At 39.3% G+C, this 21,503-nt stretch overlaps 1 protein-coding gene across 1 annotated transcript in view; it reads right to left on the bottom strand.

Annotated features, from left to right (window-relative positions):
• The window catches only part of GABRA3 (gamma-aminobutyric acid type A receptor subunit alpha3), a 1,805,986-nt gene that overhangs the window by 896,313 nt on the left and 888,170 nt on the right, over positions 1 to 21,503 (bottom strand). The window contains exon 5 of the mRNA XM_086964657.1: positions 11,093 to 11,160. Coding sequence (XP_086820783.1) covers positions 11,093 to 11,160 — 68 coding nt within the window. The remainder of the gene's footprint in view (positions 1 to 11,092; positions 11,161 to 21,503) is intronic.

Genomic DNA, 21,503 nt, shown 5'->3' with positions numbered 1-21,503 from the left:
TGTGGAAGTCTAAATCCAGTGAACAATACAGTCTATTACATACTATGGTCACTATGGTTATACTTTCAGGCATTTCCAAAGCACATGCAGGTCACAGTTTCCCCAGTCACAACACCAGCACTTGAAATGGGGTCATAAAGAGGCTCACCGAAAATGTAAAGGTGTTCAGTACAGAAATTTCAATTACAGTCCTATCATGAGCCAATAGAATAGGTGACCAATCTTCTGGGGTGTAGTCTGAACTGCAATTGCTAAATGATGCAGGTGTGATTCAGAATCGATATTGAGAACAAGTCTATAATAAGGATTTTTATATGCTGAAAACCAAACCCCAAGAGAGACAGCACTGTCTGATTTATTGAGCTGATGCTTTAAGTGCACGAGAACCAAGGCAGCACTTAAATAATGTGAAAGAAGACAATATTGCCAATGACCGGAGAATTCATAGCTCAACTGCAAACAGAGGTCATGGAATGACTTGGGAAAAACATTCTCATACAGCTTTACTATAGTATCCCCTTTGATAACTATATTATCCTCTTTAGAGACTTTATTGTGCCAGATTTTGCACTGTACTGGGGTATATTTTTTGCCATCTATGTGTCAGTTTCCAGGCTTCAAACATCGGCTGTAGAAATGTGATATTAATATTCAGAGGTAGTGATTAGTGCATGAAGGTGCGGGGGTCATCTCTTGGGCACCTAAGGATGTCTTACTCAAAGTCCTGCCCCACGTTGAGAGATTGAGATGGACCAGCGATCAAAATTGTTTTTGGTCTTGGCCACAAAGGGCATTTAATTATCCTCCACTATGTATTTGAAGCCTCTGATGGGACAAATGACCAGGTATTTAAAATCTTGTGCTACCATTTGTTAGCAATCGGGTTTCTATTTAGCAGATGTATGCACCCTTTCCAAGCAGGAACCACAATACTGGTCAGGGTAAGTCAGATACACACCATAAATTAATCTGTGCTAACCCACTGGCAGGCTATCTTAAATTAAGAGAAAATGTGTAACATATTTGTGCAACACTGTAACACACTGAAAAGACAACTAAAACCTCAACACAGTTGCAGAAAAATAGCTAACTATTTTACAAATAAAACGAGACCAAAACAACAACAATACAATAAGTAGAAGTTGAGATATACATTTTTAAATGTACCTGTGTTAGTCCAGAAAGGGTCAATATATTAGAAAAGTTGGAGTCTTGGTGTAGTTCACTAGAGCACTAGTAGTGAAAGTCTTTGCTGGAAAGGAGGACGGGTTTAAGGGGTTCCCCTCTACCTCTATTAACCTATATATGCTTGCCCTGCTAGAAGTTTACCTGCCTTCTCCCTGCACTCATAATATCTTTGTTGAATGTTCCCTAGGGCTCGTTCTCCTTTCCATTGATTGGGCGTTATGCTCAATATTGCCCTATTCAAACTGACATCTCAGGAATCAGTAATATGGCATTATACTGAGTCATTGTGTCAGGCTTTAAGCCTAGTTTTTTCAGTCTTTGACTTTCATTTGGCAACTGAAGTATTCTGCAGCATGTATCCTCATCAGGTGGCTTTGTCTGCTGCCATTGTCATCTGTGTAGAAGTGTTTTAATCTACATTGTGCAACATGTGGTTACTAATATCCTACTTTAGATTTTTCTATCACAGAGTCCCCTGTGTGAAGTGGCCTCTTGTGCCATATATTAGATGGAGGGCTAGAATGCCCCAATTCTAAAGATAAACGAATCAAAGCAAAAGGTATGACTTTACCGTGCCTACCTTTACCAAGCATTCCTTTACCACGCATCCTTTACAATGCCTGCCTTTACCACAAATATGCCTTTACCTTTATTTTAAAAATGTTTTTTTCTTTTTATGAAGGCACCCTAAACTTGTGTAACTCTTTTTTTTAAACACCAATTATAAATTGTTCTTTATTGTTGGAAATCCCCAACCCACCTATTTATTAATTACACTTAACACACTTTACTTCTACCCAATCCAAGTGCCCTAAACCCTAAAAAGCCTTACCACCCTACACCCCTGCCAACCTCTAAACGCTAAAAATACCCTTAGCACCCGATAGCCTTACCCTATAAACTTACCCACCCATAAACCCTTAAATTACCCTTACTACCCTACACCCACTATTCACCCCTAAAACCTAAAAATACACTAACCACCCTATGCTTCTACCTACCTCTAAACCCATAAATTACCCATACAACCTTATACCCCTACCCATTCCTAAAAACAAAAAATATCTTAACCCCATGCGCTCTAACCTATCCCAAAACCCTAAAATTATCCATACCACCCATTACCCCTAACCAGCACTGAACATCAGATAAGAGTGAGCCCTGCAGTAAAATATAATACATTGGAGAAAAGGTACCATGGAGGTAAGAGAGGAAATGGTATTCCTTATACATAAGGTCAATCAATCTCCATATATCTGTCAGACTAGGGCCTGTTACCAAATCAAAAAGCATGCCTTTGTCATTCCCATTGCATGTGTCAGGTGTCCTGAATTGTCTACAAGTGCTTATGGTCCTATGTTTGTGTCCCCCCCTCTCCATCACTATAGGCAGTAGGTATTTTTCAAATGGAGTGAACGGTCTTGATGAAATAGAAAGAATCTGTTGTTTGTGGGTGTCTGACGCGTATATGGTCCCCACTAACACTGTTCTTATTCAGTGGTCTGAATTTCGGAAAAGGCATGTCAGCCCACAGTCCATGTCCTAATAATCTTGTGGGCAGGTTTATTTTCAGTTAAGAAGACCACCCTGCATTTCCTAGTATTGTTATAGGAGCCACGGGTGGTCTCCTCGGTCTATTGTTGTGGCTACTTCTCACTACTATTCCCACCGTGTCATGCTTTATCTTCAGGGATTCGATTTCTGACAAGTGTGTTGCTTGTAAAAGTGTTACATTTATGTGATTGGTGTTGAAATAATGCAGTTCGTTTTTGCACCTGACATAATGGAATAGCAAAGGTTATTACCATTGAGAATGGATGGTCAGAGCTTTCAATGGGTGGTCTGTGGGCAGCATGGGAATACTGCACTTTATAATAATTCACAATAGGGCATATCATAGTAAGGTGAGGGGCTGGATATCATAGAGTAATTTGTTGAAAATGTCCAGATAGGCCGAAACTAGGTAACAATATCTGAAATGAAATGAAAAGAGAATTTGTAAAGCGCAGCAGCTACCCTAAGGCGTCCTAGCGCTCCGGACAGTCGTGTGGACGAACAGCTGGCTGTTAGTCTGATTTATTAAAAAGGAAGGTTTTTAGCTGCTTGCGAAAGGAAATTAGGTTTGGCTCTGATTGCAGATGGAGGGGAAGAGAGTTCCAGAGTCTGGCTGATTTATAGGAGAACGAACGACCCCCTCATCTGGCTCTCTCTATCCTGGGTACTGCAACAAGATAGGAATAAGAAGATCTGAGCTGTCTGTTCGGGAGAAAAGGGGTGATCAAGAAATGATTGAAGGTAGCACCTTTTTTCCAGAAGGCTCATTAGATGCATAGGCCTTTGAACTGGATTCTTTCCCTGACAGGGAGCCAGTGGAGATTCTTCAGTCCAGTTTTGACAGGGAGTTGACAGGGAATCTGGAGCAGTGTTCGTGCTGCACAGTTTTGCATCACCTGGAGCTTGCGCAGGGTGGTCTGTGGGGAGCCTAAGTAGAGGGCATTCCCAAAATCCAGACGCGATAGAATTAGACCCTGAATCATGATCTGCCTTGCGTGGAAGGGTAGTAGGAGAAGTATTTTCCTGGTGAGCCTGACTAGACCGAAGCAAGTGGCTGAGAGCTTGGTTGCTTGGCTGTTAAAGTTAAGGAACTTGTCTTGAAACATGCAGCAACAACAAGAAGGAGGAACAATATCAATGAAATTCAGAAATGTAGACAGTCAATTATATCAGAAAGTAGGAAGTGTGGGCCTAACTTGATAGAACGAAGATGGGATATTTTGAAACATGGGTAAATGAGTCGCCAATTGTGACTGAACAATAGGATCAAAAGCAAATCTGCTTGTGGCTTGGAGCAAGCTCCTGCTGTACTGAGCAACACGTTTCAGACCTCCAGAGTAGGATAATTATCAGAAGAGAAGGATAGATTTTAAAAGTGTTGCACTGCAGTGTCTTGGGTTAGAATTGGGGTGGGGGAAAGAAAAAAGGAGAGCTGAGATCCAGAATGGTAGGACAGTGAGATTTAAGAGGGTACACAGTATGGTGAAGAGGCCTTTGGCAGTCTATTTTATGATACCACTCTAGATGAGTGAGACATATGTAGCAAAACAGACGTCTTGTCTAGCTCTTCAAAAGAGTACACAGAGAGCCAGAGATTGAGAACAGACCAGCAACCTGGAGCACATGAAGCGTTCTAGAGTATCTGGTGGGGGCATCTTCATCTCCTGGGACTCAGCATGCGTTCAAGCATTCACAAGAAGTCCCAGACTCCTATCCTGAGTGAACGCCTGTATGCAATAAACTCTAGAAGGGGCAACAGGCTAAAACGTGCATACTGAAATTAAATGACAACTAAAGGAGACCTAAAGCATCTGGTAGTAACAACAAAAAGGGAATTTAGCAACCTCCGTTCAGGAATACCCTGGGATTATCTCTGTCTTTTGTTAGTATCTCTTATAACTGATTAAAGCCAGATCTTTTTGAAGAATCTATGACAGAATATCGACGGACATAATATCGACCTACAGAACATCGACGCTGGAATATCGAAGGCAAGTATATTGACACCCTATCTACAACATGGTAAGTACAAAAATATCGAAACCAAAATATCGATGTTAAAAATATTGTAATTAAAAATATCATTTTTTTATGTTAAAAAACTGAAGTAAAATAAAGTAAATAATACTTATAAATGAAAGAAACATATTTAAACATATTTAATAATGTTTAAAATTAATAAATAATACATATTGAATAATATAACTTTAAAAATAAACATAACATATAATATATACTTACCTAATATTATATTTTACTAATTATTTTAATTACTTATAAATTATTAAAGTATACTATGAATTACAAAAATATCTACACACATCAAATATTAACATAAATAAAAATAAACAAATATATTTAATAAATTAAAAAAATTAAATATACTTTCAATATTTTTAAACTTAATTAAATACACAGTATCTAAAATAATACAAAAAATATTAAATACATAAATAAATAAAACTACTATTTAAAGTCCCAAAAAAAACTACAGTAATGAAAACATTGGATAGCGTAGAATGTAAAATTACTATTCCCACTCCAGAAAATTAAACAGTAGCGGAAGCGTTAAATAGCGTAAGGGTAAAAATTACTATTCCCACTCCAGAGAGTGAAACAGTAGGGAAAACGTTGGCTAGCGTAGGGTAAAAATTACTATTCCCACTCCAGAGAGTGTAACAGTAGGGAAAGCGTTGTATAGCGTAGGGGTACAAATTACTATTCCCACTACAGAGAGTGCAACCGTAGGGAAAGCATTGGATAGCGTAGGGGTAAAAATTACTATTCCAACTCCAGAGAGTGAAACAGTAGGGAAAACGTTGGATAGGGTAAGGGGTAAAAATTACTATTCCCACTCCAGAGAGTGTAACAGTAGGGAAAGCGTTGGATAGCACATGGGTAAAAATTACTATTCCCACTCCAGAGAGTGCAACAGTAGGGAAAGCGTTGGATAGCGGGTGGGAAAAAATTACTATTCCAACTCCATAGAGTGAAACAGTAGGGAAACCGTTGGATAGCGTAGGGGTAAAAAGTACTATTCACACTTCAGAGAGTGCAACAGTAGGGAAAGCGTTGGATGCGTATGGGTAAAAATGACTATTTCCACTCCAGAGAGTGCAACAGTACGGAAAACGTTGGATAGCAAAGGGGTAAAATTTACTATTCCAACTCCAGAAGGTGTAACAGCAGGGAAAACATTGGATAGCGTAGGGGTAAAAATTACTATTCCAACTCCAGAGGGTGTTACAGTAGGGAAAACATTTGATAGCGTAGGGATAACATTTACTATTCCAACTCCAGAGGGTGTAACAGTAAGGAAAGCGTTGGATAGCGTAGGGGTAAAAATTACTATTCCAACTCCAGAGGGTGCAACAGTAGGGAAAGCGTTGGATAGCGTAGGGGTAAAAATTACTATTCCAACTCCAGAGGGTGTAACAGTAGGGAAAACATTGGATAGCGTAGGGATAAAAATTACTATTCCAACTTCAGAGTGTGTAACAGTAGGGAAAGCGTTGGATAGTATAGGGGTAAAAATTACTATTCCAACTCCAAAGGGTGCAACAGTAGGTAAAGCGTTGGATAGCGTAGGGGTAAAAATTACTATTCCAACTCCAGAGGGTGCAAAAGTAGGGAAAGCGTTGGATAGCGTAGAATTTAAATATAACATACTTATAAATAATTTTTATATTTAAAATAATGTATAATTACATTTTAAAATAAATTTACATCATTTACAAACAATTAATAATTATTAAAAGCAATTACATTTGAATAATTAATTAACAATAAATCAACAACAAATACCAATAAATACTAATTAATACATGTTATGCACCAAATAATAAATATTAAACAATAAAATATTTTTCATTACAAAAAAATATTATTTAAAATTAATTCACAATTAAAGATTATTAAACAATAACATTATTTGTATACCAAATATTACTTTTTATAAAACATTGATTACCAATTAATTACAAATATGTTCCAATTATTAAGAAATAATTACCAATTAAAAATATGAATTGCCAATTAACAAAATTATTTACTAATTAAATAATCAATTACTAATTAAAAAACATTATTTCCCAATAACAAACATGAATTACCAATTAAAAAATTAAATACCAATTAAAAACATTAATTACAAATTAAAAAATATAAATTATCAATTTAAATGAGTAATTGCCAATTAATAATTAATTATAAATAAAATAATTATCCATAACAAAAAAATAATAAATCATTAATTAATTACAATTAAATTACTTCCCACCCAATTCCCCTATAAACCCACAACCCTCTACAGAAATAAAAACTAAAATTAATTAAAATTAATTTATAATTCCCAAAAATTATTAATTAAGTATATTTTAATTACTTCCCACCCTATTCCCCTATAAACCCACAACCCGCACCGGTACTAAAACATAAAACTTACTTGAAAATAACATTATTAATATATAAAAATAATACACATATAATTTTAACAAATGTAAATACTTAACAAAAACATATTACACATACATAATTTAATACATAAAAATATTACAAATATTGATATTAGTAACATCGAAATTAGTTGCATCGTTATATATGCTATCGATATTACTAACTTCGATATTACTTACATCGATATAAATAATTTCGATATTACTTACCTAAGGGTCGATATTCTGTCCAACGATATTCTTGACATCAAAATTCTGTACCTTCGATATTTCCAACTCGATATTTGTGTAGGTCGACAATTAGGAAGCGATATTTAGACTATGTACCCTTTTTGAAGGTATGCCTTGGGTTTGTCTGTTGAATGACAGGTCTAACAACCACATGTATGAAAGTCCTTGGCCATTTCCGACTACCCAGGCTCAGAAGTACCATTGGTTTCTTTAGCTTTAGTGTCTAGTTAGGATATGGAGACCTGGTCGCTTGATAAAGTAAAAAAGCGATAAAGAGGATTAGATCCAACGGAGCACCAGGCCCAAATGGTATCCCGAACGCAATATTCAAAGCTGAATTAAGTAACTGGCAGGAGTTACTAATGCTTTTGTTTAATGAAGTCCTTAAATCAGGTCTTATACTGTTATCTTGGCATGGGAGTATTATACAACCAATATATAAGTGTGGCCCGCAGGATAATCCGGCTAATTATCGTTTGATTATGCTCACTGATGTAGAGGCAAAAATGTTCGCTAGTTGCCTGTTGGAAGAGCTAGCGGCTTGGGCCTCAAAGGAAGAGCTGATACCTAATTTTCAAACAGGGTTTAGAAAGGGAGAATCTACCCATACCAATTTGATTTTATTAACATTATTAGGAGTGAGAGCCAAAACCAGGATGCAAAGATTATATGTGTGTTTTATTGATCTAAAAGCCGCTTTTGATTCTGTGCAGCGAGATACTCTCTGGGGTAAATTAAGGAATTGGGGTATTCCGGAAATACTATTAAAGATGATTATACTTTTATACTCCAATACCTGGGTGCAGAAGAAAATTGGCGATGGAAAACACATGACTCGTCGTTTTGATACGAATGTGGGATTGAAACAAGGCTGTGTTTTGGCTCCTTGCCTTTTTAATCTTTTTATGGCCGATTTGCCAGCTCATTTTAAAAATACTAATTCACATTCGCCTTTTATTCATGGTCAAGAAATTAAATACCTGCAATATGCAGATTACACCATTTTATTGAGATTGTAGTTTTGTCAGCGTAAGGTAGTGCAGAGAGTTAATATGTCTGCAGCAAAGAGTGTGTACCCTGCAGATCACACAGTGCATATAATGTAAATAGATGAGTGGATTACTGCTTTTGTCAGAGAAGCCCTTTTGTTACTTGTTGCAGTTTTTAAGTTACAATTCTAATAGAGAGCAGTGAGCTAAAACTGTCATCAAGTAGCTGCATGCACACTGCAAGGGTATATATTAGAGTAATATGATTATTTTCCAGCCTTTCATTATCCTGATGATGCAAAAAGGGTTCATTTGCATAGAAATCAGTTCTTCTTATTAACAGGAACCCCCCACCATGTTGTTAAATGTTAAATTCCGAGTTTTTACTCTTCCGGACCAAGCACTATTAAAATATACGGTCTACCAGTGTGGATAACATGTGAGTCCTACATCTTGTAGTCCTCTGTCTTATGTAACGTTTACTATGCACTGCTTTACCACATATGATTGATTGTCTCTCTGTAATGTGTGTGAGATGTAAAATAATCTGGTTCCCTACAATGGTATGAGAAGAGCTATAAAACTAATTAAGTGCATCTGAGAGAGAGTGGTTATGGAGACTCAAGGGGCACTGTTAAAGGGTGGTAGTGAGGGTATGCATGGCGGAGGTGGTCATTGGGGGTGCCAATAAACATTGTTGCACAGGGTGCTATCAGCGCTACAGCTCGCCCTGCTGTGTGCTATCTTTATGGATTGACAAATGGGTCACATGCAGCCTACATAGAAAACACACTGGTTTATTGAAAGCAGGCTCTTTCAAAAGCAAGCAGTGAAATTCAAGCCATTTGTCATGACATAAACTAACAACATAGGACCTGCCTTGTGACAGATTCCATAGATGGCGCCGACAAGTTGTCTTGGGCTGTACACTGTTCTAGTGGGGCTGAAACAATTTTCAGAATAGAGGTGCTGTCTTCAATGTTGGGTGCCTGACTGAAGTCTTAGGGATTTTGGAAAATACTATGGTACCACATAGCAGTGCACACAGAACAAGAGTAGCAATATGATATCATACGACATCTCTTTATTGCTGACATAATTACACTTTCACAATTGCTTCATTAACCATCTAGCTTTCTCAAATTTGCTTGAAAATGCACCATTTGTTCACTCTATTTTTCAAAGTTCTCATGGGGAGAATACCCTGAGACCCCCCGATGGCAGTCTGATTCGCTCTCTGCGCTCGCTCGCCACAGGGCATTCCTCCAAAACTTATATGACTCACCACTTTAAAATATCACCAGCCTGCACTTCTTTGTAGTGCACAAGACCCTGCCTTTCCCTGCCCTGACTCCAGACACACTTCAGAGGGGTGTAGACAGCGTTATGTGAGGACAGGCACAGCCCTATTCAAGTGTCAGTGTCAACTCCTCCCACCACTCTAGCTCAGGAAGACCCATCAGGCTGGTGATGGGACATCAGGCTAAGCAGGGCACAATTTAGCTCTCTTTGTGTGATTATCTAAAGTGAATGCACAAACAGAGCAACTGTCATCTTGACCCAGCAGTGTATTTAGAGACATGCAAAGGCATGAAATGTTTAGAGTAAGAACATGCTCACTTTCTAAAAGAGGCATTTTCAGACCGTCAATTTAAAAACCAATTTCACTAAAAGATGTATTTTTAAAACTGAGATTCCAGAGACACTAAACTCCAGTTTTGAATCAGCTCCCAAGTGGAAGATACACTTGTAAGATGTTATGGGAGAGATAGGCCTTGCTGCAGTGAAACACGCAATTTGCAGTTTTTTCCTACCAGAACATGTAAAACTCAACTGTGCATATCCTACCTTTTAAATACACTGCACTCTGCCCTTGGGCCTGGCAAATGGGTGCACTTGCCAGGTCAAAATGGCTGTTTAAAACTGCACACAGACACTGCAGTGGCGGGCCTGAGACATGTTTGTAGGGTGGGTGGCACAATCAGTGCTGCAAGCTCACTAGTATCATGTGATTTACAGGTCCTGGGCACACGTGGTGCACTGTACTAGTGACTTACTGGTAAATCAAATATGCCAATCATGGAGAAAATAATTTACATGACATGTTTGTAATGGGGTATATGCATGTTACCACTGGTTAGCAATGGTAAAGTGACCAGAGTCCCGAAGCCCACAAAACAGGTCAACAAAATAGCAGGAAGAATGCAAAACATTTGTGGATAACCCTGCAAAAATATCCAGTTCCACCACTTATCCTAACCCTCACTTTAACACTAACCCTTTTAACCCCAACACTTTACTCTAACTCTTATTTTGACCATATACTGCACAGTAGCCTTTCAGCAAAATCCTAAGTGATTAAAAATAGTTAAGAACACAAGTATGTTTTTTTTTTATTTTCAACATATGTTAACATATGCTAAACATTTTTCATATTTGAATAAATTGTAGCATAGTACAGTACATTTTTGTAAGAAAATTAAAGGATGTTTTTAATCACAAGCCATATAATAGAGAGTAAATACACTAGCCTTTCTCATGTGTCTAGTATCAGATTTCAAGAGCGGCTTAAAGTGTAAAAGTATTGAATTCCACTGACATCAGAAATGTTCCTCTTTCCCAATACCGCCAGTACCACCACTAAATGTTCCCGACCTTGTCCCAGACTGTACTCACCATATCTGTGTCTGAAACAGGACCGAAGCTCGTCACATATATATCCGTCTTCACTTCTGTTACTGTATCTGGAAAGAAAAGGAACAAATCCACTGTAACACTATCTGATAAAAAAAGGAAACAAATCCGCTGTAACACTATCTGCTAATGAAAAGAAACAAATCCGCTGTAACACTATCTGCTAAAGAAAGCAAACAAATCCACTGTAACACATTAACCATGGATATCAGCTGACAACAACACTGGTGCGTTTAAATAAGCTGTCTAATCTTGCTCAAAGTCTGTGTTTTATAGAGAGCAGTGACTAAGCTGCCTTTGACATATTTTGACTTAATGATTAACTTCGAAGGGGCAAAATGACCATATACATGCTATACAGTATTTTATTATACATTTGATGCTGTGCTTAATTCGTAAAAAAATGAATGAAAAAAAAGGGCCAGGGCCCTCTTCAGGAGGTTACCGCAGCTTACCCTATCCAGTGCCACTGCTAGTGCTGCCAGTGACAGTACCTACACAACTACTAACCATCACACTGCTACAAGTGTTACTATTCAGACTGTTGGAGGCCCCCAACGCCAAAAGAATGGCTTAGTGTCAGCTATTAGTTGTTTTTAATTTTTAATAAATGAATAAACAACTGTTGTTCTCTTCCTTTCAAAATTACGCAAATAGAGCCACCATGTGGCAGCTATCAGAATTACTGGTATTGATGACTAAGTGCTGGGGCCAGGCACCAGAAACCACCGGCTGAAATTAAACACCAATTATGGCATTTAAGATTGTAGAAAACACAATATATTTCTAAGGATGAAAATTCATTACACCTATTACATCCATAGAGTGACTGTCACTGGAAAGTAAGCTACTATGTTATGTTTGGATTTACATTGAGTGCTACACAGTACAACTTATACATGACTGGCAGGTTCCACACACCATATCTGCCTTTAATCATCATGACTAGATATGCAATAGGATGATAGGAATCAAACACTGCAATTTCAAGATTATATTCTTTTCTTGATGTAGGAAGCGATGTCCAAGGCTATTTGAGCATCTGCACTCCCTGCAAGCGTGTTCTCTTTTTGAGCACAGACTCCCCTACTGTTTTTCTTTTTGGCAGAGGGTTGTAGCTCCTGCTTCTAATGAACCCTTCAATTACGTATGTGGTGTACATTCAGGGTCGCACCCCAAATCCCTTTCTCAATCGCATCTATAATCTGTACAGCCCATGTCTGACTGCTGCACTCAGGGATGATGCATAATGGCACATGTTCATTATGTCCAGTGGCCAAAGGACAGATATTATCTTTGTTTGTGTTTATTTTTTACATGTTTGAAATTGTTTGCAACAATTCTGTGCAAGGTATTTGGAATATTAAAGGTGACCATAGAAGTAGGTGCTAACAGGAGGTTGTTAAGGATCACTTGCTGCAGACCTGTTATTATGGTTGCTCTTAGCCATTTGTGACAATGACAGTTGTAAGGTGTAGGATTGGTGCTGTACATAGTGGTGAAAAAGGACAGTTCCATCACACATTCTTCTTCGTCTCCTTCCCTTTGGGTACCCAGGGAAATGTAGAAGAGTTTACATCAGAGCAGTCCATAGAGAAGCTGCACATACGTAGTGACACTAAAGTGCATTCTGAGATGGGATCAAGGGGTTGCCCTTCCCAGAAACCTGTTTTTTGTAATTGTATTTAACAATTAATTATGCCACACAGCAAGTCTCCTTGATAGGGGAACAGCAGGAATGCGCCATTCTTAACAATTAAATGTGCCTTCCTGTCATTTCCCAGCACTAGCACACAATGTGCTGCATAGCACCATTGCAAGAACCCTTGCACCATTGAAAGCAGGATTATTTTGTGCAGGAAGCAATACTTTCCTGCACAATAACAATCCCATGACGCAGAGTTCAGCACACATAGAAAGAGGAATTAACAAGGAGATGTAAAGATATTTCTTTTTTGCTAAGCTTCACCTGAGGAGGCATAGCATTTTGATGAATTCCCTGGTCAACCTGTAATGGTAAATCTGGGAATGCACCAAGTCAATGAATGGGACCACCCAAGCTGCACCCATGGAATGTCTCCCTGGGGCAGAGTAATGCAAAGTAACGATTTTCACTGTGTCACGTTACTCTAGATTCACCAAGTCATGCAAGGTGGCCTTGCTTGGATTGAGAAATCAAACTTAAGAGTTGCATCGCTCTGGCTCCTCATTGCATGCCTTTAGGGTGATGCAACTCTTTCATAATTACGGCCCTTAGTTTGTTAGATTTTGGGTCTGTACGGAATGTACCAACTCTGATTCCCTGCTGGACAACTACCAAGACTTGGAATTATAACCTGGAACTTCCCTTCAGCTTATTGACCAATGTCTTTGAGCCAGACCTGCATGAACCCTACTGCCGTTATACTTCCAGAAGGAGTTGAGGTATGTCTGTTTCCTCTTGCATGGGGACAAGCCTCGAACCCCAACTGAACTTGTGCTCCCTTGTGAAACCACTGCTACTGACCTTGAATGCATGTAAGCGCCTATTGAGTGCAAGCAGTCGAAAGACATGGACACAAAGTCGAGAGGCTTTCTTCCACAAGATCAGAGGAGTTCTATCTCATGAATGTTTTGCTGGGAGTGCAAGTGAAATGAGTCGTGACTCTGCCTGTTAAGGGGACTCCCCTCTTTAAAACATTTCTTTCTGGGTTATTATTATAAAATGTTATTTTTAATGCAACATAACAGGCAAGCTGTGCATTTATTTATTCATCACTACTGTTATAATTGTGCTGCTCTTTACCCAGGTTCAGAATTACCACCCACTAGCCCCCCATGAGGCACAGTTTCACTGCTCAGTCATGCGTACTAGCAAGGCTAAGGGTTATTGGGAGGCTAACTTGCAGTCACAGACTGAATGTCCAGGGTCCTGGTTATTGCTTAACATCAGCACTTTGACATTTGATGGTGAATACTTGTCCTTGCAACTGCAGATATTGTAAAATATGTCTAATCCTCTGTATATATGAACCTAAAATATTAAATAAGCTATAACCACACTTTCTGTAACATACATAGATGCTGGTTGTTTCGTCGCGAATAGTTCTCTAGAGATTCCACTCTTTCTTTCATACCATCCCCTTCCCTCCGTAAGTTTTGGATTTTTGACTCGGCTGCTTCCAGATTTGCCTTCATCACCCCAACAGAGCACTCCAATATTTCTGTTCTTTCACCAAGCCCATCCACCTTCCTCTCCAATGCCTCACAAGACGTCCGGAAATCATTCTGATTTGCCTTAGAAATCAGAAAATCATTTCGAATCTCTTCTCTCATCGAAGCTATTGAAGCTGCCAGGGCTTCCAATGCGCTCTCTGTGTGGGTGAGCCTCTCACTTTTGGATCCTTCTTCCTCAACTCGCTCCACTAAATTGTGTGGATTTTCTTGGGGTATTGCGACTTGCGCACATCCTTCATTTTCTAGGATATTTTCTACTACACTCGGTGGTGGAAGAGGTGGAAACTCCGCCATATCTGATACTGGGATAGGAGTCTTAAGCTCACTGTTATTGTTGTGATTATCCGGGATTGTGGATGTGGACAAGAGAAGAAAAGGTGTAGGTATACTATCACCCTTGTCTGAATTTTTAGCCGGTATCAAATCCAAAACTTGAGGCAAAACTTTGAAATATGAACACAGAGAGGGGGTAATCTTCCCAGTGCTGCTAGTCAAATTTTGGATTTTAGACCCCCCTTGAGCTCCGCCTTTGCTATTTTTTGCTTTTGTTCACCTTGGTTATAGATTTTTGACTGTGCCTAGCTTTTGTTGAGTCTGAGGTGGAGGGCTCTGCTGTCGCCTCTTCTTCTGAAGAAGGGGACTCTGGGAGTTGTAGTTTTTTTTTTTACCCACCCTCTGTTTCTTTCCTAACTTCTCATTCACGCTCTTGGCGCTCTTAACATTTGTTTTGCTTAGAGTGGTATTTTTATCTTTAGATTTATTAGATTTATTTGTCTCTGAAACCTCCTTATTCTCAATGCTCCCCACAGCCTCTTCTATTTGGTCCAAAATCGTGACAGAAGCACCACCAACCCCTCCAGTCCAGAGCTCCCGTTCGATTCCAATTTGCTCCCCCTCACCGACTCCAGCCGCCACTCCAAAGTCACAAGCCCTCTCCAAGGGAACCTGTCGCTGCTGCAGTCGTCCCGCTTCCCCAACACAGTCCAGCCTACCTCTTAACTGCCCCCGAGCCGAGCGACCTCGACGGACCTCCACGGCTGCTCTCTGCCACAGGCTCCGAGGAGGCAACGGGCTGCCGGGGAGGGATTGAAGGGCGTCCTCGCACCGGCAGATCAACAGGAGTCCGCCCAGTCCGCCGAGACAGCAAAGTAGCAAAGCAGGAACACAGGAACACGGACGAAAATGAAAGTGCGAGGCGACTCGGCTACGGACACCACCCAGGATTTTGATGCAGGCTTCACAAAAGGCTTCACAAAAGGCTCAAAGCCCCACTCTCCATGGCATTACTCCTCAGGAAGGCAGCGGCTGCTACTCCGCGGTGTTCGGAGACACCGCGTCTGACACGCGCGCCGCACTAGCCTGCGGCCGCCATGTTTACCCAGGTTCAAAATTACCACCCCCAAGCCCCCCATGAGGTACAGTTTCACTGCTCAGTCATGCGTACTAGCAAGGCTAAGGGTTATTGGGAGGCTAACTTGCAGTCACACACTGAATGTCCAGGGACCTGGTTATTGCTTAACATCAGCACTTTGACATTTGATGGTGAATACTTGTCCTTGCAACTGCAGATATTGTAAAATATGTCTGATCCTCTGCATATATGAACCTAAAATATTAAATAAGCTAGAACCACACTTTCTGTAACATTACATATATGCTGTAAAATTGAGGCCTCGTGGTTTCTGGTACTGTGCAACAATTATAATTAAAAAACTATTTATTTTCAGAGCCTATTGTGATTAGTTACACTGTAGTTCTAGAACCCACTGAAATGACAGAACTTAACGATCCAAATACTTTTCTTTTTTCAATTTTTTAAATAAAAAATAAGCAGATAAACCAGATCTATCAAATTTGGCAGGGTTGTTTCAGCTTAAACGAGAGACTTATCCCGATATTTCCATAAAAATAGCAGAATCATATACACAATAACATAAACCAGGGTTTAGAATTAAGTAAATGTTTTTATTCAATTGATCAATCATTCTTCCTTATGCTTTGTATCTTGGTGGCTTCACCCCTATTAAGCAATATTGGAACATATATTTAAGTTCCACAATCCAATAAAATCTTTTAGATCGTTATAATTTCAATAGTGCAGCTAATCCTCGGCATGTCTAGAAAGTGCAAGAGTGAATGAGTGCAGACATTGGATATGTGATAGTTAAAATGCAAAGATAAGGTGGCAGATTTATGAGGCCGTTGCGCCTCTTTGCGCCACAATTGCGTCACTTTATTTGACGCAACTGCGGCGCAAACAATGCGCCCTATTTACAACGTGATGCATCTAGGAGCTGCGTCACGTTGTAAAGCACTGCGCCATAAGGAGGCGTTCCTGCGCAGGGGGGGGCGTTCCTGCGCAGAAACGCCTCCTGAAAGTGGCTGAGTGAAATCTATGAGATTTCACTCAGTCATTTTCAGGGCAATGCTGCGTCAAAACCCTGCGCCTGCTTGAAGCAGGCGTAGGTCTTGACGCAGCATTGTGCAGATGGTGTACCCCCGAGCCTTGCTGGAGCTGCGTCGCGCTTGCGACGCAACTCCAGCAATGCGCCACATTTCCGGCACAGATGTGTCACGCATCTGTGCCGTTTTTGCACCATGGTGCGCCGCATTATAAATGCGGTGCACCATGGTTGGCGGAGCTGTGGCGCACTATGGCGCACGTTAACTGGCGCATCCCTGGGGATGCGCCAGTTAACATAAATCTGCCCCAAGGTATTTAGCAGCCATCAATTCCTTCTGATTTTGTCCTATAAAGGGCTTGTGTGTAAAGGAGAGAGTCCTATCGCACCCCAAAACAAACTTTTACATCCGTAATTTCAATACTACAGCTAATCCTAGCTATATATAGAAAGTGCTAGAGTGCATGAGTGCAAACATTGGATATGTAATACTTAAAGTGCAAAGATGAGGAATTTAGCAATTGTAGTTTCCATACAAATATGTCCCATAAAGTGCCTGTATGTAGATGAGAAAGTCTTATCGTAAATTTCTAGATGTTTGTCATAAATTGCCAGGAAGCAGTGAATCTTTTAAGACCCCCTAACCCTACTAGCATATGCTTTCTCAAATGTTTGAGTTCGGATCATTTTATGATACCATTCCTGGTAATTTGGTGCTCTATTGGGCCTCCAATTCTGGAGGATCATGGAGCGAGCCACTAAAGACGTAATAGTTATAAACACATCAGCGTCTTTAACCAATAGTACTAAGCCCAAAGAGTGCTACACCTACATAGAGATGGATGTGAAAGTTTAGCGCTCTGCTAAGGGCATCAAACACTTGCTCCCAAAACAATTATATCCCAGGGCAAGTAATAAAAAATATGCAGCCAATCTTCGCTCCCAACCTGCTCATATCGAAGACAATGGTCTTCCATCTCAGGAAACATCTTTGACTGGGCTCTAGGGCCAGCGAGCTAAAGAAGAAATTATCTTGAAGTTTGCAGCTCTTAGAGCTGAGTTCCCTAATTTTGAGATAGCTTGCCATTCTGTTTCTGAGAAAGTTCACTGGTTTGTCAAGGTTATCCTCCCTAAAAAGCTGTTCATATAGAGACATTCCGTTTGACTCCTTAGTGACTATACCAATTTCTCATCCCCTCATTCTTGTCTTAACATGTGCAGTCATTGTTTATAAATAGATGGAGCATGTTGATTTTTTTTATAAATTGCATGATCTGCAGATATCCAAAATTAAAAAGGTTTACAATGATCACCGCATCTTTCTTGGATATTCTGCCAGGAGATAATACTGCATCCTACCAAAAAATTTCCTAATTCTTTAAATCCATTCATATACCAGTAACTTGTATGATTTTTAGGAATTTGTAACCCCGGGGCCTGGCATTCATCTAACTGCAAATATCTATTGCCCACAGATTGTCCCCTTGCGGCATAGAGTGTTTGAAGGCAGGTAGATTATTCCTGAAGAGCCTTGTACCTTGTCTTTTGTGAGAATTTGTAGTCTTCAAAAATGCCGATATCTGAAACCCCTCCTCCTGAACAATTGTTTCAATGAAAACATTTCTAATGAGTCCTACAGCATCTAAGATCCATACTGTTCTATCTAAAATGACTGCTTCATAATAGGAATACATGTTGGGTAGCGTCAATCCATCCTTGCTTATATCCAATAGGAGTATTGAAAATGTAACTCTAGGAGCCTTTATATTCCAAATACAACACCTGAGAATTGTGTCTAACTCCTTAAAATATGCCCTGTTAATTTTAATCAAGATATTAGAAAAAAGAAAAATCAACAAAGGTAAAATAGACATCTTGATCAATGCTAGTCGTGCTCTCAATGTAATAGGGAGAAATGTCCAGCTATCCAATGATTTCTTGCTTTTGCTCAACATTGGTTCGTAATTCAGTCTAAAAAGTTCTTCATATTGATTTGTAACTCTTACCTCTAGATAACAAATTGGTTGGTTGTGAGGCACCTGTTGCTGGAGATTTAAATGGAATGTGCTATGCAGGGCATCAAAAACAAGCATTTTGGTCTTGCGGTGGTTGATTTTGTAGTCCCCCTATTGCTTGAAAACAATCAAATTCTGAAATTTGTTCATCAAGATTTTGTCTTTCTGACCTAAGATAAAGTACTTTATTGTCTGTAAATAGCTTCAATGTAGACATTCCCAGAATTGGTGGCTCTATATCACCAGTATCCCTAATACTGATATCTAAAGGTTCAATAAAAAAGTAAAAAACACTGATGAAAGAGGGCATCCCTGCCATGTCCCTCTATTTATTTTAACCACTCATGCTAAGTTTGAATTAATACGAACTTTTGCCTGTGCACCATGGTACACTCTATAAAGCATGTTGGTAAACTGAGATGGGAAGCCAAACTCTGTAATGGCATAAAAAAGACCATCCCAATTGACTAGGTCAAATGCCTTTTAGGCGTCTACCATCATTATGAATGAAGATGTCTGGGTAATGTTATAGTAATTAAGGGCTTGTATTAAAACAGTTGTATTCGATTACATCATTATGTTGGGAATAAATCCTGTCTGATCCATATGTATTAGGTTCTGGTCTGTATATATACATTATTTCATAGGCAATAGCCTTTACATATGAAAGGTAAATACCCTCCACTCTGGATAAGTTTAACTTATGATGTACATATACCTTATAAGGTTCTCCTACCTGCCCATCTCTATGATGATACTATGACCTTTGAAAGAAGATCTCTCTTCTTATTCTCCACTGATGAAGCATGTTGCCTAGGATAAAATATTGGAACTGTAACATTTCTATTGATTGCAGTTAATAATGTCCATCTATATTTCTGCAATTGTGTGATGAGGTGCCAGTGAGCTATTTGTAAAGCACAGCTGTGATATGTAATATATTACAGAAGCAAGCTGCTATGAGGACAAGAAGTGGGTCATATTCTTGTGAATTAGACACATTTATTTCAACATAGGAATAAAACGGTATACTAAGCAATATGCTCACTGACATATGTAAACGCTATGGGTTTGGTCTCAATGTGCGGCATACACCCATACAAATTCAGTGGCAATCAAAATATAAGAAGTATTTAAATAAAAACACACCTAGGTTACACATATGCACAAATTCAGATCTTCAGCTTTTTTCATATATGGACCCACATGTTGGATGTAACAGTCTTTTGTTGGATAGGCACGATTTCTTCATGTGAACCCTAGCATTAATCATTTATACAATTCCAAAAAAGCAATATAACATAACAAATGTAGAGGAGGTCTACATGATAGTGATCTATGTTTGTATCCAAGGCACCCATATGCTCACACACTTTTTCCTTAAACAGCTACGCCTAGAACTGTAATCCCCTGGATCAAAGAGAATCAAATCAAACAGCACAACAGAATTTTTAATTGTGGGGCAATGTGTAAGATGGGCTTTTGGTTCAAGTCTGTATCATTTACGACCCTCCCAAAAGAAAATGGGAAACTCCAGTAAATCTCTTGCCAGCACTTAAAAGGGTAGAGAACACCCACAAAAATGGATGGGGTGTATGTAAAGGGGTTTCACAAATAGACAGGCGTGGAGCTTGACATCACTTCCACTGACATTTTGACGAATCAGCAATCATGGGAAGACAAGCATAAATAAATAGTGTAAATATGTGCTTCCTACAAAGGGATATTTTTTCTGTGTTTTATTTGAAACCTATGGTTCATTTACATTTACCTACATTCCATGATTACTTACCTAAATTAAATTTTGCTTGACCGCATGAAAGTCTATATGTGTCTTTAATTTTTAAACTTTTAAACTACAATGATCCTATGGCTGTGTTCAATTATTCATGTATATTTGTGACTACAATACAAGTTTGTGGTGAAAATTATTGACAACAATAAACAACAATAATTATAGACTGGTGTCAGGAATCTGGATCAGAGGGTGCCGCAGAAGACATGGGGAACTGAGCCCCAAATGTAATGGGGATTTTTACCACTCGTGTCAGGGCCTACATACCGCAGAACCCCTAATTGGAACCAAGCACTCCTTTCTAATATTACTTGATTGTCGGGGTAGCAAGGCAGACTAGTCCAAGGTTTTCTCAGGGGAGATGTTGTGGGCTAGACAGTACCTTTTCTGATATAAAGGAAAAGTGTTTTCTTACATATAGGGCTGGATACTATGTCTGACGGACCTGAGTCCATCCGACATTGTTTGGGAACTGGGCCCGAACGACCTCCTGCGTTGGTCCCAACACAGCCATTAGAATGGCTGGGTTGGAACCAACCATTCTAAACATACCCTATAACCATTACATTGGAGGTGCCTCCAACGGTCTGCATGCCAGCACATACTGAACCATAAAATCACAATCCGCTATTGCCTAACACAATATAGTGGGTAGCAATAATAAAAGTTAGGGCCTACTGAAATGAATTAAATGAAATGAAAGGAGCATTTGTAGAGCGCATGGCTACCAGGAGGCATGGCTATCAGGAGGCCTCCCACCGCTAGGCTACTGCCTTTATCGAGGTGTCAGTTAATTAATTTAGGTAAGAAAATAAACCTAACAATTGGTTCAATCACCATTGAAAATGTTACATATGCAAAAACTTACAGTTAGTGCCTGTTGGACATTACCCTTCATAGGGGATTTGCCAAAAACCTTCTGCTTTGTTCCTACTGGTTTTAGCTGTTTCTCATTTTGTGGTCTT

The sequence above is a fragment of the Lissotriton vulgaris genome, chromosome 4_1 (genome assembly GCF_964263255.1).
Source record: "Lissotriton vulgaris chromosome 4_1, aLisVul1.2, whole genome shotgun sequence".
In the NCBI taxonomy this organism is placed as follows: Eukaryota; Metazoa; Chordata; class Amphibia; order Caudata; family Salamandridae; genus Lissotriton; species Lissotriton vulgaris.
The sequence above is the reverse complement of the archived record's forward strand: the minus strand, read 5'-3'. Positions and strand labels throughout refer to the sequence as shown.